This window comes from Mus caroli, chromosome 9 (assembly GCF_900094665.2).
Source record: "Mus caroli chromosome 9, CAROLI_EIJ_v1.1, whole genome shotgun sequence".
NCBI classification, from domain to species: domain Eukaryota; kingdom Metazoa; phylum Chordata; class Mammalia; order Rodentia; family Muridae; genus Mus; species Mus caroli.
This window is the reverse complement of record NC_034578.1, coordinates 26,726,672-26,749,903: the sequence shown is the minus strand read 5'-3', so window position 1 is coordinate 26,749,903 and position 23,232 is coordinate 26,726,672. Positions and strand designations below refer to the sequence as shown.

General features: G+C 49.2%; 1 protein-coding gene across 1 annotated transcript; it reads right to left on the bottom strand.

Moving 5' to 3' along the window:
- Positions 1-1,473: 1,473 nt before the first annotated feature.
- On the bottom strand, positions 1,474-22,518 carry Adamts8 (ADAM metallopeptidase with thrombospondin type 1 motif 8). The gene is made up of 9 exons (XM_021173272.1): positions 21,484-22,518; positions 13,510-13,749; positions 12,321-12,456; positions 11,609-11,776; positions 10,369-10,673; positions 8,454-8,637; positions 6,034-6,206; positions 5,746-5,921; positions 1,474-3,660 (listed from the first exon to the last, which is right to left on the bottom strand). Exons 1-9 carry the CDS (start codon positions 22,246-22,248, stop codon positions 3,090-3,092), a joined length of 2,718 nt encoding a protein of 905 aa, XP_021028931.1. The 5' UTR covers positions 22,249-22,518; the 3' UTR covers positions 1,474-3,089.
- Between the last annotated feature and the right edge of the window lie 714 nt (positions 22,519-23,232).

Sequence of the window (23,232 nt, the reverse complement as noted above, 5' to 3'; positions counted from 1 at the left end):
TATGTAGCCTAGACTAGCACTGTGTTTAAGATTTTCTAGTCTTAGCTTCCTGCGTGCTGGGGCTGCACGGTTGTGCCACTAGAACTGATTTTGGTTTTACTTATCTTAAGGATGAAGAATTGAGAACAAAAGAACAAAACAAATAAACTAAAAACCCTTAACACTAATGCACTACCTTTGGAATATTTTGGCCGGGTTTGTGGAGTATCCAGATTAACGGCTGAGTTACCTGCCGAGTCAGGGCCTTAGAGCCTCCAGTGAGAAAGCACGGGTACCACTTTCCAGGAGCAACTGCTCTGCAGAGGAAATACAGTCTTCCCTTCTATGAGCTAAAGGGGTAGCTGTAGTTGGCCAGGGCCTATGATGGTGTGGTCTCCCTCGGCAGCTCTGTTTGCTGAGTGCTGAGCTGCAGCTGTTGAATTTCCAGACACAAACAAGTATGTATTCTGTGAGCCTTGCTGAGCCCACACAGCAAGGGAGAGCCAAGCCGGATTCCAATCTGCTTCGCACATAAGCAGCTCTGCTGCCAGCTGAACTCCAGGGCAAAAGCTGTGTCTGGTAATGATACAGGCAGGCGGATGGCACAGCTGGCCTGACATGGGCAGTCAGTGAGGACACACTTGTCTTTGGTTATTTGGGAGAAAATGAGAATCGGAAGGGCACGAAGACTTGCAGAAACACACATCGACTGACTTTAGCAATTGATGCTTGAGCAAAGTGGAACACACCAAAGGGGGAAAGTCCTCCAGTTTATCTATCAGTGACAATGTGCCTGTGTGTACATGCTTGTTTATACTTGGGTAAGCCCTGCCTCTTACTCACTAAAAAACTAGACAGACATGAAAAAGTCACCAAGTAGGCAAGTAGATGTCAACTGTCTAGAGACCAGTTGAGAAGGACAGTAGTAGCTGCAGTGTTACTGGCTTTACCTTGTGTCCCAAGGATCTAAGTTCATGGTTATGCCAGGGCTCCATTTAAGCACTGTGTCTGTCCCTGTGTCTTGAGAGAAACTTGGAAGCAAGGAAAAAAGGGTAATGAAAACCAGGAAAATGTAAATTGAGGTATTTCCCTTCTATTGCTAAATTGCCACTTCTTTCTTGTCTTTTCTCCTTTTCTCTTTGGTATATATACATCTTTGTGGTGTGTGTATGTATGTGTGTGTGTTGTGTTTATACATGTGAGGTCAGAGGTTGATGTCAGCTATCTTTCTTGATTGCCCTTCACTTTCTTTACTGAGGCAAGGCGTCTTGCTAAACCCTGAGACGCGATGACATTGCTCTAGCTAGTCAGTCTGCCTGTAGCTCCCCATTACTGCCTCTTGAGCTTTGGAATTCCAGGCAGGCTGCCCAGCCCACTTGGCTTTTTCCATGGGTACAGGAGCTTTGGACTCCTGGCTGTACACTTGTACACCAAGCACTTTACTCACAGAACCATCTCCTCAGCTCCTAGGATTCTTTTTTTTTTTTTTTTTTTAAATATCCATGTCATCTCATCCATTTGTGACCAAAGACTGAATTCCTTATATGGAAGACTGAGCCAGGGAGCTCTTCTGAACTTTGAGAGAGAAGAGGTAGGAAGACAGGATTTTAGAGGCTCTCGGGGAGAGTTCTAGTGGGTAATAGGTAGGGACTGTTCCAGATTAATAGCACTCACTGGGAAGCTGGAGTACAAGAGTTTCAAGAGAAGGATGAAATGTGGTAGGGGTCAGGTGTTGAGCAGGAATGGATGTCTCTAGAGTGATGGTCCCTAGGCAAAGGGGGTGAAATTCTGGGATCCTAAAAGACCTTTTGTTGGCTTAAATGAGCAGGTCAGCACATAAGAGGGCTGATAGTGCAGCTTGCTGAGTAGAGCGATACTATTTCTCCGGAATAACAAGTCTCTGCCTCCAAAACAAACAAACAGGTATGGTGGTACATAGCTGCAATGTCAGCGCTTGGTAGGTGGAGATAGAGGGTCAGAAGTTCAAGACTGCCCTTGACTACATCGAGAGTTTGAGGTTAGTCTGGACTCCATGAGATCCTCTCTCAAAATCAGAAAACATAACGAACATCAGTGAAAACGTAGGGATCCCAGAGCACTGAAGAACATAACCTACAGATTGGAATTTTCTCAAATGTGGGGGTCTTGGAATGCAGTCTCTAAAACCTCAGCCTTCAGAGCACTTGGCGGCTGTTGGGCATGTAGATCCACAGCCTGCTCAGCCATCGCGCTGGACTGAGCCCTTTACAAGGCACTGGGGCTTGAGAACCACATTGATGTACATCACACAGATGAGCAGCTCCTTGCATGAGCTGGATTTAGCAGGCCTTTTAGAACTTTCTTACTGATAGTTGAAGATACCCAGAGAAAATAGCAGCTTCCCTGTGTATACTCCAGGTAAGCTATGTTTAACCCTTGTCTTTGGATGCTGGGTTTCTTCCAAGGAAGTAATGAACCAGACTAGACAATTTCATTGGTGTAAGATCACACTTTAGTTCGGAGACATATTTGCATAAATACTTGAAATGGGTCCACCCCAGCAGGTGGCAGCCTGAGAAAAGTGGCTTTCTATAACCCTGTGATGGACACTGCTGCCCTTTTAGACAACAGATTTTAATACTGAAAACAGCCACGGACATTTCTGAAGATAGCTTGGAGATACCTATGGAGCTTGCTTTGGCGTTCACTACCGACACCTGGCCTTATACCTCTTGTATACTGATTTTTCCCTGCTGTGAGGTAGATTGATTATTGGGGAAACCAAATAGAAAAAAAAATTCTTCTTTTTCATTTAGCTTTGCTAGTCCTTTGCAAAGAGACTGGCTCTGAAATCTCCCATTTGGTTCAATAAGTGCACTTCTACCTTTTAACCTATCCCGACTTCTTGGTCATAAGCAAGGTCCAGTCCACCAGACAGTCAACTTTACAATCTGTTACCTTTATACCCTCTTCTCTCTTCCTTATGAATTAGGCAGTACCCAAAGGGTACTAGTAATAGAAGGCCTGAAAGGGCCGTGCCATCTTGATATGTAGTATCACCTTGGAGGGGACCTTTGTCTGTTACACCAGTAGCCCAAATCCATAAGCCTAAGAGATTTCCACCAAGGGGATCAGAGGGGACACGGCTGGCTTCCACAGGGCTTGGCATCCTCAGGTTTCAGAGCCTCATCACAGGTGTCAGAGGCCTGACCTGAGGGGTCCCTGCATTCCACAGTCCGCCGCTGCCAGCTACCTCTGCACGTGCTCGGACATTCAGACCAGTCTCCCAGAACCCACTCCGCAGAGGGCAGTGACTGAATGATGTTGGTGGTTGCTCTTTCCTTGCTATTCTGCACGCCGAAGTCCATGTCATTGGGGACAAAGAAGGTATATCTGACTTTTGGAGGGAAGACCTCACCAGACACAGTCAGGAGCTGTACTGTAAGAGGCTCAGGCAGGGCCTGGAAGCTCTGCAGCCGCTCCAGGGTAGCCATGGAGCCACTGTACTTCAGGATGGTCCCCTTCACCAAGATGTCTTGCTCTATGGCAGAGATGGCCAGGTTGCCATTGAGCAGGTACTGCCCATTGGCTGTCTTCAGTGCCAGGTAGCTGCCATCGTTCCTGGCCCCTGGGTGACTCCGCTGTTTCACGTCAATGTTTGTGGCACCAGCTGGGATGGTGACAATGTCATTGTAGCCGTAACTATGATCGAGACAGAAAAACTCTGTTAGGGTTGGTGGCTTCCCAGCCTGGGAACTGAAATGGGTCCCCCAGGTGGTCAGGGGTGAACAGACAAAAACCAACTAGCAAATAATGAAGCAATTGCCTCAAAGTTCAAAATAGATTAGATGCCAAGGCAGACAGAGCTGTCTGGGGCATTGGGCTTTCTATGGGTTTCTGCTTCATCTGTGGAGATTGAGGCAGTTAGATGTATTGATCTTGACAGCAACACAGAAGAGCCTAGGGGAAGAGTGCAAGCCACACAGCCCCTCCTTGGCTCAAATGAAAACTGAAATACATTTGCTAATTTGTAGTGGCAAAGTGGGTGCGGCTACCTTCAGACCCAAAGCTCAAGCTCTTGGGAAAAAATAAGAGCCCTTTCCTCATGCCAGAGCCCAACCAGGAGAGAGGACTGACACTGTCTCTTTGAGTCAACCTGCATCTAGTATTGATTATTACAGACTTGGGAAGGATGGAAGATAAAGCTTGCTTCTTTGGAGCCACTTCTTGAGTGTGCCCAAATACCAGGAGCACCATGGTTTTTAGTGATAGATAGTAGTGGGGGAAGTGGCGTCAATGCATTGTTAGCATAGGGATTTATGTTGAAACCTGATTCCTTGTCCTCCTATGGGAATTTGGGCTATAGAGAGTCGGGATAAACTATCAAGAAAGGCCATCAGGTGGCTTCTCTGCTATTCTTTTTGTGTGTCCAGTCTAAGTTTAGGGGAATTATCCAAGGTCATATGTCTAGGACCTAAGAGGAAATAACTAAGATACCCATGACCTGAATAGCTCATGGTTTTTTCCCTACTTATTTGAGCTTAAAGTTGAAAAACACTCCCACTTTTTCTGGTTCTATTTTTTGAGATATATACTACCATAATATATGTAAAGAAGAAGATGGGGGGGGGAGTGAAGGAGAAAGGAAGAAAAGGAGATAGAGGAGGGATATTGAGAAGGATGGAGCAAGCAAGCTTCACTAGGTACAAAACTAGTCAGTAAAGGAACAAAAACTCTGAGATACTGGAGCTGGCTAGAAGGCTTGAATGCTAGAAAGTCATATGACTACACCTGATACCAGAGAGATGGAAGTACCTGGCCTTGACCTTACTCTCCAGAACTCTCCAGGAAGCGTAAGGGACAGCTGAGAACAATCACCTGGTACATAAAGAACCTGGCCTGCCATCCAGAGATGCTCTAGGTTTAATCTCTAGCATGGCAGGAAGAAGGAAAGGAAGAGAAGGAGGAAGAGGAGGGAGAGGAGGAGGAGGAAGGAGAAGAAGAAGATGAAGATGAAGAAGAGGAAGAAAGAAGGAAGAAGAAGAAGAAAGAGAAGGAGAAGGAGGAGGAGGAGGAGGAGGAGGAGGAGGAGAAGGAGAAGGAGAAGGAGAAGGAGAAGGAGAAGGAGAAGAAGAAGAAATCTAAGTTCTCTATCACTAACTCTCAGTGGGACCTTAGAAGAGTCAATCTTTTCCTGTTTCAGTCCCTCAATCCCAAGGTAGGGAATAACAGTTTTGCCAGGTAGAAAGAAAGCACTTTGGAGCACCCCAGGAGCTCTAACGCACGTGGGTTGGCTTGGCTGTGAGACTCTCTCCAAGCCCTTAGATTCACAAGGCTGCTGAGCTGCTGGTTTGGGTTCTCTTCTCTGATGAAGATCTAGGCATGGAGAGCCAGGGCTCACCAGCCTTAGGGTTAGATGTCCTCTCTATAACATGCCTAAGGGAAATGTATTGTGGCTGAGACCAGTGTTACTCAGTGACTCAGAGCTGACACATTCCCATCCATGTGGCCTCCAGCCCTAGTGAAATAACAGCTGCCCCATCCCATTCTCCTCAAAACCAGATTCTATTCCAAGCGCCCCACACCTCCCACCTCAGTAGATCTTGACAATGACTGTGAGAAGAGGCAACCATTGACATTCAGTACAGAAATGGAGTCTTGAAGTCTTTATAAGACCCCCACCCATCTACACAACTATTAACTAGCAGCTTTTATTTAAGCTCGAGGCCATCGGTGTTCAAAACCCTTTATGTTCCTCTGCTTAGGTGCAACCTCTAGTAGACTCACCTGAAGGGGGTGAAAGAACCGGAGACCTTCCTACAGGCAGTGCCTTTGCCCCCACACACTCCACATTTGTCCAGCTTCTTAGGCGAGTTCACCACATGGTCACAGCCAGCCTTAACACACTGCCCCCGGACGCAGATGGACAGAGTATCCGGTCCACACAGAGTGCCATCGATCACCTGGGAAAGGAAAGGTAAGAGGGGGCAGGCAGCACACAGAAGCCATCTGCAGATGGAGAAGGCAACACATGTCTGTCCTCGAATCTCTGTCACAGTTCGGGGGAATTCTTACCTTAGCTTCAAACACTTTGAACTCACTCCTTCCACGGGCTCTGCAAAACAGCTTGCATCGGTCTCGGGGGGACACTCCTGAATACTTGGGGACCCACTGCAGGAAATTCCCATCCAGGTCAGTGTGGTTGTAGGCGTTATATTTCTCACACTGCTGCTCCCGGAAGCTTTTTCCTGAGAAGAGTAAGGGACGCCTCGGAGTAACTTACCTGCTGAAGTACTATGGTAGAGAAAGATACGAATCCAGGCCTTCTTTCTCTCTAGGCTTCGGACTCAACCCAAGGACCCAGGCACAAGCCCACTGTTTCTAGACATACCTGGGTGGGGGGAGTGTGTGTGTGTGTGTGTGTGTGTGTGTGTGTGTGTGTGTGACCTTTTCTCAAAGGTCCAAGAAAAGGAACCATCCAGCCTCACATTGGGATTTCTGGTACAAATATCCTTTCCATCTGAGTGCCTGATACCGAGCTGTACTTTCAGGACTCTGTTGTTTATACTTTATGCTGATTTCCCTAGTAACAACGGACATGTGGCAAAGGCTTACTGGCACTTCTAGCCCCGGTCTTGCCTCTACAGCTCACTTTATTGATTCTGACTATCTATGGGAGAGCTCCATCTGCAGGTACTATAATTACTCCCTACCAGAATTATTTTATTCTTTCGATAATTGGTTTGGTTTGGTATTCATTATAATGAGACTGGCACCCCAGCATCCTGGACATTCAAGCATCTCGCTGTGCGATTTCTAATCTACCATGATGTCTTCTGCTAAATTCAGGAAAATTTATCATTTCAGATGATTGCATATAACTCTCATAATCCCAAGCCCAGGCCTCACGCCATGCCTTAGGGACCCAGTACTGAGCTTCCCGTGAGCCTCTCCAGTGCTCATACATGAAGACATATGTGTACAGCTTTCAGACCAATCTTCCCTTCAGATGTGTTTTCCATGTACCAATCTTGAGTGAAGCCTGCTCCTCCCACCATGCATCTCTGCCCTTGCTATATATCTGAATGGCCCATGGAGACTTTTAAACCCAGATGTACAGTGCTGAGCTTGTGAGCTCATACTGTCAAAGGGGGGTCCTGGCTGTACCTGAAAAAGCATCAGGGTGACCCGATGGGACAGTTGTCATGGACAATCCACACATGCTATTTCAGTCTTTAAGGACCTTTCTGGTCTGGCTTTGACATGCTGCAACTTCTGTTTGGCTCCTCCTGAGCAATTGATGGGGTTCATCATACCTACCTCATCCTGGCACATAACTTCCTGTCTCACCAGCATATCATCGTCTGAACCTTCCTTGGCCTTCCCTCTCTGAGCTTCCTTCCCTGATTCCCCATACACTCAGGGTTGCTGCTTTCCATAGTAAGCCACAATTACTTTGCAAAAGAGCTCATCATTAGTCATATTGCAGAGTCCTTGAGGACAGAGACCACGCCTGTGCATTTATATCTTCTGTGTCAATTATAGTTACAGACACAGAGGCACTGGCGGATACTTGATAGAAATGGCTGATCTCAGTGCATGTGAAGTTATGTCACCTATCATTCATGCCTACCTTGAAAACTCTCATTAGTACCCAAGAACAATTTCTAGAGTGTCTACTGCTGATCCTCCCTGTCAGCAAAACTTCAGAGCCTACAGATTTCCCTATTAGATACTCAGCCCAAGGCCAGGGCATCTATCTTGGCAGCTGGGAGAATTTCTCCTAAAGCTTCCCTTGCCTTTTCATGCTGCCAGCGCTTCCTGGAGCTGCCCAAACTGGCACTTGGATGAGGTGGAGGCCAAAAAAAAAAATTTCTGATTCCCTTTTCTAAATTGGCTATTGCTCCCCCTTCTCCACTTTGAATTCATGTGTGTGCTTTCTAGCATGACCTAGGGGGTAGGAATGAGCAAGGGGAGGCAGAGGTGGTGCTCCTTCTGGGAAAGGCTCTGTCAGGCAGTTGCTAGGGCTCCAAGGGAAGACGGGCAGCTCTTTTCAGAAGGAATGTACCCAGGAATCAATCACATCCAGAATCCCTCCCTCCTGCCTGGGCTGAATGCTGGCTGGAGAGACCTTGGAGGTTTGGCTCTGACACTTGCTTTGGAAAAGGCTGCCATCAGCATAGAGAAGGTTTCAGATGCCTCCGAGAAGGTTATTACTCTCCTCGCAATCCCTCTTCAAAGGTCCCTCTCAGATTTGCTTGGGGGTGACACGCTTTGTCTCTCAACAGCTCAGAAGACCAGGACAAGAGAAATCTCTTCTTTGATATCACCGTCCTCTCCCTAAAGTAAGAACAGTCCTGGGTGCCTGAGGACTGTTCCCAAGCTTGACATCTTGCAGAGCCTACGTAAATCTGGATGAGGGCTCAGCTCTGTACGTGGGGAGACTCCCTATCCCCTTCTTGGGATCCCTTGTACCTATACTGGCAGGTAATTACCATTTGGTGGACATTCCTCTGTGTTGCATGATTGGTACTTGACTCTTTCACCCAGGCAAAATCTTCCTCCATTCTGGGGCGCTGGATTATCACATTCACGGTTCGAAAATTGTATCCCTCCACCACAGGTGCGCGAACATTGTCCCCACGGTCCCCAGGGACCCCATTCTCCATCTACCACAGCCTGTAACACATAATGCCACCAAATCAGGACCAAAGGGGAACAGGTTTCAGTCCTCTATGCCACCTGGCTGCTTGGGCCTGACTTCCTCATCTGAATGTATGGAGTCCTGCAAATTATTTCGATTGCTTGGTTAATGATAGTGTGTCTCACTTGGATGTGACTTTATGAGCACAGAGGTGGTGCTAGCTTTGTTTGTTGTGAGTGCACAGAATATATAAACAGTACCTTACCCTACCCAAGTGCCCAACACAATAGCTGCTGAATGAGTTTGAGAGAGTCCTTTATGGGTAAGTTTGGGTCTGGTACAGTAGGTTTCCATTGGTGCCCATGGTGTCCGCAATGGGAGGAGTCTGGAGTCACTGTAGCTGCCTCACCCGGGGAGGACATATGCCCCTAGCAGTGAATCAAGACAATGATTCTTCGAAATAACCAACAGTGCATAATCCCCACAAAGCCTTTCCGTTGTCAGCTCCAGCAAGGGTTCTAAATGACTTTTTTCCTATTATTAAAGAACATTTTGCTCATATAAAAATAAAAGCTGAAGACTGTAAAAGTAAATATGGGAAGAAAGAAAAAGAAAGCAAGCAAGCTTTAAAAATGTACCACTGCACAGAAAGAAACCACTTCCATAATTGTCATAGAATCCTCCCATTCTTCTGCTCCAAATATAATATCCTACAGCAGTGATGTATTCATTTGACAGAGGCATGATACCGCAGACAAAGGGTAGTTTCTAGTCCTGCCCTTTTCACCTTAAGGATAGACTGATCCTGTGACTGTTTTTTTGTCACCCTCAGAGTTCTGCCTCTGAGATAGGTGGCTGGAACCTTCTTCTCTTTCAACACCATGAGAAGAAGGAATGGGGAGACCAGGAGGTGGCTGAGCTGGAATCCATGACACTGCACCAGCCCAGGCTTTGGGTGAGAATGTGTGGCTTCCACAGCCCAGGGAGGCTCCCAAATCAGCACCAAGAGCATGCCACCGAGGACAGCCCTTGGAACGTGCTCGGGCCACCGTGGCGATTCAGCACTGGGCAGGACCCAGGCTGTGAAACTCATCGGATGGTATTTCATCACGAAAGCCCCATGACTTGCAGAAGGAGAAATGTGATCAGCCTTGCTGTTTGGATGTATTAAGAGCAGGGAGAAGAAGTGAACCACTTAAAACCCTCACTGGCATTGCCTTGGGGTTTCTGCAAGTTTCCTCAGTACTGGGCCAAGGTTTCTCTTTCTGGACACAGGCCACTCGGATCCCTTCTCTCCTCCTCTTGGAGTAGACATTCTTACCATTACACTTACTCTCTGATTTCTACTAAGGAACTCAGCTCAAACATGGCAGGCTGTGGATACTCAGCCCTTATGCAATGTTGCTACTTCATCTCTCTCTCTATTTATAGTGGGTTCCTCTGGGCTCTCACTTACTGAGTGTCCACCTTCTGGTCTTCACACCTTTACCAATCAGCATGAGACCTCAAAACAGCTACAAAACAGCACCAAGGAGAGATACTGAACTTCGAGGAGCCAGGCAACATCCCATTGGCCATGAGCAAGCCTCAAAGCTCCCCACGCGTGGGGACAATTACCATTTGTTCTGTTGAAAGACTGAGTTTTCTGGTAAGTAACACTTCTGGCTTGGCCTGAAACATCTTAGTTCCTGACTCTCATGTGTAGAGCCTTTGTCTCCCCGTCTTGCTTCCCCCTCCTCCCTTTATCTCCTCTCCATTTTCCTCACCTTGGGATTCTCCACATCCTCCTTGAGCACACAGCTACCATCCAGGCACAGGTGCCCAGGGCCACAGGGTGTACCATCAGCCCAGAGCAGGCTACCATTCTTTGTGTGGCAAATGGGCTCATCACTATCCCGATGACGGCACCAGAGCTGGACACAGATGTCCTCCACAGAGGTGTTGGGGCAGTGTCGGAAATCAGGCCCAAAGATCTGCTTGCACTGCTGGTCCAGCTCATAGAGGGTGCTGTGGCCCGGGAGGCCTGTGGGGAGGGGCAGAACCGAGGTGGGGGCATCCAGGAGACAATCTCCTGAGAGTAGAAGAAACAGATGAGTTAGGACAAGGGCAAGGCTTTGCTCTCAGCTCAGTTTGGCCTCCTGCACTGAGCTCCTCCACTAAACTCCAATTCTGAATGATGCACTTTGGTGTCTAGGCATCTCAGTTTCTTCATCCCTGATGTAAATATCACCAACATCCAACCAGGAACACAGAGCTTGTTTAATTCTGGGCAACTGTAGCAAATGTTTCTGTAGGATGAGTTTTCCTTTGCTGTCCAGCATGTGTTGGATATATTTCCTGTGACATTCAGTATGCGTCTTGTGACTGCCAGCCTCTTGCACTATAAAACCACATCCTACGTAAAGTTTAAGAACCCTGACATGCAAAGTAAATCTGAGTATTGACATCTGTACGATCATGCTATTTTTGCACTGGCTATATCCCTGCCTCTTCAGAAGAATCTAGAATACTTTGCTTCCCTGCTTTGTTTGATGATTTAAACGTCTTTAACCGGGCACCCCTGTCCTAGATCCTGGCTCTCATATGACTAGCCCACATCCTTTTTGTCATTTCTGAGCTGCCATTCAGTCTACCACTCCAGCCTGGAACATTCTCTTCTCTGTTCTTCCAAACTACAAACAGTCTTCCATTCCTCTATGTTCTGCTTAAACTCAACCACCTCTGGACAACCTTCTCAGACTAATTCCTTTTGCGTTGGAAGGAATAAATCTAAGTTAGTCCAGAGCTCAGGCTATGGGAAGATGGGGGGTGGGGAGGTGGGAGGGGCAAGGAGGAGCATTCTGGGAGGATGCTTAGCATGCCTTTCTAAAATGACATGCCTCTGAAGTCTTTTCCTGCCCTATGGGCTTTGTGAGAACGCACAGCTGCAGGGAGTCCCCGGGCCACAGCAGGTGCCAACAGCCAAGGAAGAGGCTCTGCAGCCACGGGGAGCTGAGTGAGACATACCGTGACCATCATCCAGGAGCTCTGTGAGGTAGACAGCACTGCAGGGAGACCAGGGCAGCGTCTTGTTCACGTGGATGAAGAATGGCGCCATCATGTGGTACTTGCCCATGGGCCCAAACAATCTCACACAGGGCTTAGAATCATCATGGGGCATGCTGAGAACGTGCCCTGGTTGGGGGTGAGGGGAGCAGAGAGCTGTGCTGTTCATACTCGCAGGGCCCCTGTCCTGCCCATATGTTCCCTAAGTGGCCAGCAGTGTTGATGGTCTCAGCAACCGGTTCCTGTTACCATCTCTCCTCGGCATGGCCGTGGGGGCTCCCTGAGCACATTTATTTTGGGACTTATTTTCAGTGTCTCACATTCCCTTTTACTGTTGGATGTCTAATATGGCTCTCTCTTCATAATCCATCTCTCCATGAAGCCTGACTAGTTAGCTTCCTTAGATCATCATGGTAACTGAACACGCCTCCCCTGTTTTGGCATTCTCTGGGTGATGCTTCTGATGTCCCAGGACACCAATTTAGCACTTTGGTTTTATGCTCGGAATAGGAATGGAGTCGGTAACATCAAGTATAGTATGTCTATACATAGAACTACTTCGTCAATGGCTACATGTGAGATCGCCTGCTTTTCAGAAGCCAGGCAGCTGTGGACTTGACAGAGGTAAGCTTCTGCTGACATCTGAAGCAAGCTCTGATGTGACAAGTCTTACCTAGCTCATGGGCCAGGGTATAGGCTGCCTGCAGTCCCTCATCCTTGATCACTGAGCAGCTCTTGTCGGGGTCACAGATGGTGCCAACGTCTGCCATCCCCAGGGTATCACACTGCTCTCCCTTCCCGCAGAAGTTCTGTTTGGTGAAGAGAGAACGTGCTGGGTTATAGGGATAGGCACAGAGACCAGAGGTAAGTGCCCAGTGTCCCACTCAGTCTTCTGAGAGATAAGCCTGATGGTATACGTGTTACTGAGTCTTCTAATGTGTGTGTGTGTCTGTGTGTGTATGTTTAATGGCATAACCAGTAGAGCTCAGCGCCTAGGCATTCCACCTAGCTGTTCTGTCTTGGTTGTGACAGTTGGTTCACCTGTTCTTGTTTTTCTAACCTGGAGATGGGCCCAAGAAACATATCATTGTTAAGACAACACCAACATTAACACTAGCACCACATGTGCATGTGTGTGCACACACACGAGTACACACACACACACACACACACACACACACACACACACACACACGGCAGTGGTGGTGGGGCAGTGGGTGACACTTGGCCTGACTGGGACGTCAAAAGCCTACTTTGGGAGGAGGTGGATCTTCACAGTTGCTCGGAGACTAGCCCTGAAGTAATACAGCTTGGGCTTAACTTCCAGCACTACTGCTGTACAGCCTCTTGGGGCCTCTTTTACCTCAGTCGCAGAATGGATATAACACCACTTCATTTCCACCTGTGGCTCCTGTGGGGACTGGTGGCCTGGGCCAGACACACTCAGCTGTGCCCACTGGCCTTCAGGAAAGCTGTTTAAGTCACCACAGCCACCCTCCTATGTAAAAACTCCAGGAATCCCTAGGTGACCATTGCCTAACCAGACTGAAGACAGAGCCCTTTCCGATTTCCATTTCCAGACCTCTCCCAGGGCTGCTTGAGCCTGCTGCCTCTTGGTATGACCTCAGCAGACAGCTGGTCACAAATATTTGGAAAAGTGCCCTTATTAGATTCTTCTCCCCTTGCAGAGGCCCCTCACTTGCCTCATGACCCTCTTCTATTCATTCCAGCAAGAGGCCTCCAAAGTCCAGCTGGGGCCAGCAGGGAGACAGCTCCCATGTTTGGGCAGGTTCCAAAGCCCTCCCTTTGATCTGCCCATCCTATCTTCCACCTCCCCAGGGTTTTAGAACCAGCCCACACACCTGTCTGGTGAACAAGATGGCAGTGTCATAGTGCTCCGGGTGGCGATCACTGGGCTTGTTGAAACGCCGTTGCCAGCTGCAGAAGTTGCGCAGTGTGAGTCCCCCATTGTCTGACACCTCCGGGCCCCATCCTTCCTCTTCCACTATTAGCACTTTTACCACCACGAGGTTGACGGAGTTCCTGATGCTTGGGTGCTTATAGATTCGGGCTGCCATTGACATCACCGTGAGGATGTGGTTCTACCAGAAGGGGCAACAGTGCGAGAATGCCAATCACTTTCATGGCCTTGGCTGCCCACACCTACTACCTCATTAGGAGACACTTATCTCACACATGTTGGGCTCTGGGCTGAGCTTTATAGACATTCAGCATCCCATGAAGATTAGTAAAACATTTAAGGACTTGGTGTTGTTTCCCCAGAGAAAAATACCAAGCATCAGTGGCTGGCCCAAGATCACAAAGCTAATGTACTGTCATCTGAACCCAGTCCTGTTTGATCACAAAACTTACACATTGAACATCTCATGGGTGTCCGACTTCCTAGTAATTAGTTAAAATTCAACACACATGGTTCTTCTATTGCACCAGCAACATTTGTACATGGAACATGGCTGCTGCATTGGAACGGCAAATAAAAAGTTCTCTTGGGTTGGATGGCTTATTCTGACTGCCCAGGACACCAACTGGTTCCTTGCCAAACATCCCCATCTTCCCTGGCTTCACTCCAGAAGCAACAGCCTGAGGACTTACAGTCAGTGGAATTTCCCTCTTAGAATCTATCTGAGCATTTTCCTGATGTTCACTAGGATAACTGAGAACTGTTAACTCTGAGAACGTTGCTCTCATAATTACCCTTAGCTACAGCTACTCTGCAGTAGTCCTTGGCCATGGTTGACACATCACCTCATTGACTTCTCATAGCAACTGTAGATCAGGCATTGCTGTTCTGCTTATAAACGAAAGAGTCATCCAAGCTCTTGAAGATCACACTACTCTTAGAGCCAAAATGCCAGCCCAGGTGTGTGTGTCTGAGGTTCACTCTCCTTTCTAGACTTCAGCCTTCTGCTTTCTTCATGAACAGTTCCCACCCCCACTCCCAGCATTTATTCACTTCTACTTGGAGCTCGAGAGAAGCCAGAGGGCCTAATGAGACTCAAATGCAGAGGATCCCACCTGCTTGCAGTTCCCCCAGGCCAACTGAAAGGCCTATGTTCCTACGTCATTAGTTGGCCTCTGGCCTATCCTTGAGCTGCCAACTGCTTTTTTGCTGGATTCCAAAGCTTTGAGGAGAGGCCAGATGAGAGCTTATTGTCCTGCTTTGGGGACCTTGTGGATTATTTTTCAGAGGCAGAGACAGCGGGTGACAAGCTGGCATGCCTCGAGCCCATGGTGTAGCCAGCTGAACAGTTGTTTGTATGCTTTGCCTTTTTTGCTTCCTGGAGCTTCACCGACCTCAGCTTCTCTCTCTCTCTCTCTCACTCTCTCTCTCCTCCTGTGGTCTAAAAGGTGGGAGTAGAAGGGGAGGGAAGGCTATGGAGGGGACATTCCATTGAGGAAGGCCATACGTGGGAGTTCCAGATGCATTTCATTATTTGTGCATGGGACCTGTCTGCTCATCCTGCAGGCGGTAGACCAGATGTTTCGTTACTCCTACAAACGGCTTGGCAGGTTTCTGAGCTCAGGTGGCTCAGCATGCCATGCACGCCAGCTTGTTTAGGTTGATGTAAACATCTTATCAGCAAGGCTGCAACTTGGCATTTGTTCCCTGAGTCGGGTGGCTGAGGGGAAATATGCAACCACATCATTATGCAACCAAGGGTGAGTCCTGAAGAATGGTAGCTTGGGAGACAAGTTCTTGGCCAAATCATCCCTGCTTCTTGAGGGAGGACAGACAGTCTTCTGTTCTGTCTAGTGAGGCTAGGAGCTGACTGGACCAACCCCTGGGGATCTCTTCTGAAGAGATCTGCAACTGTCCTTCCAGGATTTTTTCCTCTTGAGTCCCAGTTCTGTGGTATGAAAACTAGGGAGGGTAAGATCTTTTTTAAAACAGTCTGGGACCAAGATGCTGACTTCTGGGTGTTCAAGAAGGTGGTTTACAATGAGGAGCTGAGGATTTGGGGGACTGAGAATGGCCTGTATATTCAAGCTCACCGGGTCAGACCTGACTTAGAGTGACAGATGATGTCCTAGTCCCTCAGGGAGAAGGCAACGGGCTACTTGGAGAGAGGACAGCACAGGGAACACAGGAGATCCTTTTCTTCAGATACTGAGCTGCGGTCAGCTGAGAAGGCCAGGGAGTCATTGCCTCCAGGCAACAGCTGATTATGAATACAGCTTAAGTTCTTTCCTACTGATGACTATCTCAGAAGATAATCTGCATAGGGGAGGACCACAAAGATTCTGTGGTCCAGTGCACCTTTCAGAAGCTCCTCTGAGCACTCGCCAAGAAGCAGCGCATCCCCGCTATCTCCCTTGGCCAGCTCCATCATCTAGATACAGTGGCAGGAGCTTTGCATCATGGTTCATCTCATAGCTCTCCAGGAATAAGAATTGCTAAGCTTGGGATAAGTATGTCATTTGGAGTCTGTGTGCTTCTGATTCTCCATCTGTTCTGTAGGTCCTGAGGATGGCCCTGACTTACTGATACAGGGAGCAGGCCCAGGTGCCAGTCAAGGAACAGGTCAGATGGCTTGCTCGATCCACCACCTGGTGTGTATTTATACCTCCCTGCTTACCACACAAGTACACACTGTGAGCTCAAGAGCGGGAATGAGATTCTTCCCCTATTGAGTGAGGTTCCTGGTGTTTGGCAGAAACCTCCAGAACTATGTCAGAGTGATAGGAGACCAAGGTTGTCACAGTCAAGGTGAGTCAAGCAACTTAAGTTTCCTAAGGTAAAGGTGGCATTTTTCTGGGGACCTTCTCAGTACACCCAAAATTCTGTGAGCTAAAAGTGAAAACTTCCAGGGGCTGGTGAGATGGTGGCTTAGTGGTTAAGAGCACCGACCATCACTGGAAAGAGAGGCCCATTGGACTTGCAAACTTTATATGCCCCAATACAGGGGAATGCCAGGGCCAAAAGAATGGGAATGGGTGGGTAGGGAAGNGGGGGGGGGGTATGGGGGACTTTTGGGATAGCATTGGAAATGTAATTCAGGAAAATACGTAANAAAAAAAAAAAAAAAAGAGCGCCGACTGCTCTTCCGAAGGTCTCGAGTTCAAATCCCAGGAACCACATGGTGGCTCACAACCATCCGTAACGAAATCTGATGCCCTCTTCTGGAGTGTCTGAGGACAGCTACAGTGTACTTACACATAATAAATAAATAAATCTTAAAAAAAAAAAGTGAAAACTCCCTTCCTCAGGACCCTGGGTGCCCCGATGGCAGTCACAGCCTGCCGCCGGGACTCTGTGGAAGTTGAGCTTTGGCAAAGTGCACTAGCAGTGGTTTCTCATCCTGGCCACAATGTCACCTGTACTTTGTAGTATTTTGCTCATTTGCTTCCACACAGTGGGTACTAAGCCCTGTGTGGTGTGCCTGGGGACATCAGAAGAGTGGCAATGTATGTCCACTTGTGGTGTCCTTAGTCCTCCTTCCTGATCTGACTCTAGGGCTAGGATAGCTCTGTGAGGAGGAAAGGGAGACGCAAAGGGAGAGGGAAGCGTGAGACTCACACCTTATCACACCTTGTCCTCCCAAAGGCAAAAGGTGTGGTTGCAAAAAACTCCCCTTCTTCAGAACTGCCCAAAGCCAGCCATCAACACTCAGAACCGAGGCAGTCTGAAAAGATGGTCTCTGCCGTGTGGGTCAGCAAAGCTGAAAGGCAGTTGCTAGCATCCCAGTGATGTGTCGCCACAACATTATGCCGGCTCTGTCAAATGTTTTCAATCATCAAAGGCAACTCTAGGAATAGCTAGGCCTTGCGGAACATCAACTATCCACCAGGCCCTGGCTCAGGTGTGTTTCATGTTCTGTTACGTTCTCAGGACAGTCTTAGGATGTGGGTATGACTGTTCCCAGTTTCCTGGTGAAGAAATTGAGGTACAGAGAGCTGGATACTTGCCTTGGAACTCTCAGTTACATCTGTTTTCCTCCTAAGGCTATGGTCCTGGCCACTACTCTACCATCTCTCTTGGTTGCCACAAGGAAAATCAAACCCAAAGCTTGCAAGCAAATAAGCCAGCCCTGTCACGAGCTGCATACACCCAACATTTGGATATCTGGACATCTTCTTTGGGAAATAGTATCTTTGGTCATTCCACTGCAGCAAGGGATGGAAAGGACCCAATTGTTTGGTAGTGGGCTGAACATAATTAATGTAACATACCTTTCTCCCACGAGAACTGGCATAAATACAGCGCTGATCAAGCCTAGACCTGTGCGTCACCCAAACCAGCACACTATTGACACCAAGAGATGACACTATTTGTTTTTATCCTACCAGGCAGAGACTCCTCTGGGCAAACCAGGGTACAGGATAACTATAGAACTAGGGCCTGTCGGGGAACATTCACTGCAGAAGGTAGAGGGACAGGAGATGACTGTGACAGACTCTCCCTAGAATCAGCTCCCAGGACCTTGCATCTGGGGATGCTCAGGTCTGCTTACTGCTGGAACTCTGCTCTGCTCCAAGTCCACCCAGGGGGCACTCAGTAGTGTCTGAGATGTAGACAAAGTTAGTGGACTCTCCTGAGGTGGTCCCTCTTTTCAGAAAGCGCCCCCTTTCCCAAGTCTGACAGAAAACACAGCTGCCCAGAGCTACTGAAGCAGGACCCAGGTTCAGAGCCAGGTTATGCTGACTTCTGCTTGAGGTCCAGGTGTGCTGCTCACACAAGGTGACTCTCTCTGTGAAACCACCAAGGCCTGGTACTTTAAGACCTGGCTTATTCAAAGCCACCTCCTCCATTCAGAAGCCAGTCCTTAGCATGTAACCTGGAAGGAGGCTCTGGGAATCCATCAGACAGATAGAAGTTGCTTTGGGTAACAGGGTGGGGGTTGATGGTGATAAAAGCCCCTCACTCTCTAAGAAACCACAAGGCACTTGGACTTGGTCTGAGCATCTGTGAGACTGTTTCACGAAGAGCCCAGTTTCTGGAAGGTTCAGCTGCTCACTGAGCACACTCCACTTACAGAATGGTTTTATATGCATGACCTCAGCAAAACAGTGCTTGTGAGGGAGACAGAGGAAGAAGAACATACAGCTTAAAAGGGACTTTGGAGTTTCCTAAGGTCACACTGGTAAGTGTAGCAAACTAGATTTGCCCCACACCCCAGGTTTCCTGAGCCTAAGTCCAGCATTCTCTGTTGCTGTACTGTAATACGGTATCTTCTCGTGAGAAAAAGCTGTGGTTCTGTTCACCCTCTCCTAACTGTCCACATTGTGGTATGGCTCCTAAAATCTGCAGGCTCAAGATACCCCATCAAAGTGCCAAGCTCCATTCTGAAAAGAAACCACCATTGCCTTCAAAGCTTCATAAAGAATTGGCTATGATCCAGACTGGTGTCATTGCAAAATGACAATGACATTTACCAGCATTCTGGAAGTGAGTTCACTTAATCCCTTCACAAGAGGGGCCCCTGCCTCCCACTTTCTTATCTGGGTTCAGAGTTAGGGGCTCATCATAAGACAGTCTCACAGATGCTTAGACTAGAGCAGATTACCTTGTGTCCAAGTTCCTTTTTTTTTTTCCTAAAGATTTATTTATTTATTTTATGCATATGAGTACACCATTGCTCCCTTCAGACACACCAGAAGAGGACATCAGACCCCATTACAGATGGTTGAGAGCCACCATGTGGTTGCTGGGAATTGAACTCAGGACCTCTGGAAGAGCAGTTAGTGCTCTTAACGGCTGAGCCATCTCTCCAGCCCCCTTGTCCAAGTTCCTTAAAGAGCCAAAGGCTCTTATTGTCATCATCAACCCCCACCCCGTTACCCAAAGACACCCCAAAGCAACTTCTATCTGTCTGATGGATTCCCAGAGCCTCCTTCCAGGTTACAAGTTAAGGACTGGCTTCTGAATGGAGGAGGTGGCTTTGAATAAGCACCAGGCCTTGGTGGTTTTCCAGAGAAAGTCACCTTGTGTGAGCAGCACACCTGGACCTCAAGCAGAGGTCAGCATAACCTGGCTCTGAACCAGATGTTCTGCTTCAGTAGCTCTGGGATACTGGAACCTGGGCAGCTGTGGATTTTGGAGATGCCAACTACTTCTTTGAAGGAAATGTTTAACAACTCACTGTTTAACTGTGGAGTTGAGAGCTTCTGGGGAGGACACTTTGGCTCTGCATTCTGAAAAAACTGACTCGTCTTGAAATTTCTCCGTGTTCTTGTTGGTCTTTCTACATTGTGGATTTCAAGCAGATGCCAGGGACCCATCTAATTTGGGGGTGGATATAATTTTTAGCTTTGGGTTTGTTCCTGGAGAAGCCTAGAGTCAGATGTAGTGGTCTTGGTGAATTGGGAAGCCCTCTCTTCACCCTTCTCTACTTCTCTAATACACACTGGGGGGAAAAGAGTCAGAAGAAGTGGTTGGTACCTCCTCTTAAGGCAGGCAGAAACAAATATGGCAGCAGCACGGCCAAACCGCAAGGAGCTGATGGCTCGGAGCTGTCTTGCAGTGTTTTGAGCAGAGCCAATACCACAAGACCGTGCAGAGAGCCTGTCCCAGGCTTAATTGGTCTGTGCAGTAGATAGAACAGCGATCATGTGGACCACTCACCCACAGTTCTTCCTGTCCTCCCCACATGGCTTTCACCGGAACTTTCTCCTCAAACAGCTCTTCATCACAGGAGGTGGGAAAGACCAGATGACAAGCAGAAGGTGTGCTGTCTCTTTGCCTGGCCACTCTACCAAGGGAACGCCCATGCCCTTCACACCCAAAACAGATCCAGGCACAGGCTGAATCTAGCTAGCTAGGATAGAGACCTGATCAAGGACATTCTCACTGCCAAAGGGTTGACTGGGCTGCTGCAGTGCTGGGATCCTCCGCTGGAGAAACTATGATCTCTGGACAGGTCGGTTTCCTCTAGCTGAGCTAACGTTTATGGTTCCATCTATTCCAGAAAATGGGACCCTTATCATTTCTGCTTCTGGTAAGATCTTTGCCCTATCTTGAGGGAGGGATTGGGAGCACTTCTTGCTGAGTCAGCACCAACTGCATGTAGTAAAGAATGCTCAGCTACTAGCAATAATGTCTTGAACTCAATTTTTCAGCCTAGGTCAGTTGGAAGCTGATTCTGGGCTGAGGGTGGCCACCGGGCGGACCAACCTCAGCCCTGGTTCCTTTGAATACAGTAACTGACAAAGTTCACCCTTCAGCCCCCCCCCCCCCGCCTTTCTCACTGAAACTTCAGTTTTCTGGGCTGAGCCCCCAGGCAGAAATTCTGTTCTCCTTCCTTCTTGAGCTGGATGTTGACACTGCCAAGTTTTGCCGGGGTTGAGCGCCAGGTTGGCAAGGTAGCCCCACGCCCCTTGATCAGAACCAGCTGGGCATACAGAAATTGGACAGTCTCTTTCCAGGTCCGGTTCCCTCTAGCGACTTTTACTTACAGGAACCTCAGTTCTGTACCCAAAGACAGTCACAGCTACCTTGTCCCAGCCCAGCTTCCTCTCCTAGGAAGTCTCAGAGAGTCCCAGATAGTAGAGAATTACGGGAAGCAGGACCAGGAAGGACAGGGCTCCCTTTGGGAGAAGCAGGTGCCTGGGAACTGTGGAAGACTCAGGATGCTGGGAAGAGCCAGAGCCAGCGCCTCTACCTACTGTAAATTGGAAGGGATTTAGGGATTGGGAAGTAGGAAGCCGGGAAGGCAGAAGTTAATGGAGTTACTGCTGTTTCTCAGAAAGAAGAAAGTCCCCTTTGGGGTTGGGCTTGGTAGCGCGAGGGATATCCCCCCCCCCCCCCGTGGGAAGGGAAGAATTGAAAACCATCGAGAAGCAATAGACTGTTAGTCAAGGTCTGCGGAAGGTCCTACCTGCAGGTCGGTCCCATAAAAGGCAGCCATGGACGCATCAGCCACCAGAAGTGTTTCCACGAAGCGAGCCTCGGACACAAACCTCTTGCTTCTAGTTTTGGATCCGAAGGGTGGTGGCACTTTGCGGGAGTCTTCTGTCTCTTTGAGCAACCCCTCTTTGTCCTGCTTCCTGTCCTCTTCGTTGTCACTTCTCTCCTGTCCCTGCCCATTACCCATCTCCACCTCCCACTCCAGTCCTTGAGGGAGGGGGAAAACCTCGGCGGCAGCGAGCCCGGGGTCTTCGCGGCGCTGTCCGGGCCCCCAGCGCTGCAGGCGATGAGGCTGGTCCAGGGAGTCCCCAGCGCCCTGTGGCTGGATGGTGAACTCCTCGCCTGCCAGCAAGAACGAGCCGCTCAGCCCGCGACACAGGCTCATCGCTGCCAGCGATTCCTGTTCTCCATTCACTGTGCCAGAGAAGAAGCAGCCACGCAGCCCCGGCTCGCCCCCGGCCGCCGCGCTCGAGCCCCCGAGGCGCTCGATCTTGAACTCCGGCGCCAGGAAGCTGGCGTCAGGCGCCAGGCGCAGCACGAAGCCCTGGCCGAAGGCGGACAGGTGGAAGGCGAGCTCGCTCGCGCTGCCGGGCAACCGCGTGGGCACCACTAGCTCCGAGGCCTGCGCCCCGGTTCCCGGCCCCGCCGGGGCGCCGCAGACGAGTGGCGGCGGCGGCAGCTGCAATAGCAGCAGCAGGAGGGGCGGCCACCGGGTGGCGGTGGGGTCGCGGAGCATGGGGGCAGAGTGCTGCGGAGCGCAGGAGAGGGAAGAAGATCGCCGCGCACGGGCAGGTGCTGGTGGCCCGAGGCGGCCGGGCCGCTCTGTCCAGGAAAAATGATCAATCGGATGGGGAGGCCGACTCTGCTAGCGGCAGCAGGCGCGGCGGTCCCCTGGCGGCCCCTCTGGATCGCGCAGCCCGCTCCTCCTGCGCCCGCCAGCCAACCTAGCAGAACTCGAGCAGCTGGCGCCCCGGGCCGCGAGCGCGCGTCCTCCCGTGCAGTCGCCTCCTTCCTCGGGAAACACCGAGTGGGCTGCCGAGCCCTTCGTATTTATACTTCCTTCCCGGCTTTGACATAAGAGGTTTATTTTTGATCGCTCACTATTCCCGTTTCCCCTCCCCTGGGGTCAGAGACAGAAACAGAAAAGGAGAGGAGGGGAAAAAAGGGATGAAATGTAAAACCAATCAGGAGTCAGTGAGCCCCTCCCGATAGTTAAGTAGTTAAGTGTCAACTACAGCTTTTTTTTTTTTTTTTCCTTTTTACGTGACTACGTGAAGACCCATGCCAATTCCTGTAATGCTGGACAGTCCCCCTGAAGGCGAGTCCTAGATGGGAGAGACACTAGCTTCTTCTTGTGCAAGAGCCAGGTGCTGGGGACAGACACACTCTGCACTGGCCTCAGAGACAGTATTCAGTTTTTTGAACAAACCTGGCAGTGTTAAAAGAGGTTTGTGGGAAGGTTCCAAAGCCTTTAATGGTCAAATACAAAGTGAGAGGTAGGAAAGTCATACTGAAGTCACGCTGTCCATTAAGACCACCTCAGAACTTTAAAAATGCCACCTGGTCAAGGTTGCTTTATTGCTTGCTTCTGAGCATAGTGGGTGGGGGTAGTGAGAGGCTACTACCAGGAAAGTAAAATGGATTCAATACCACTACATTTCTCGTTTCCTATGGGAGGAAGTACTTCACCAGTCTGTCTTCTGATGCACAGCTCTGCCAG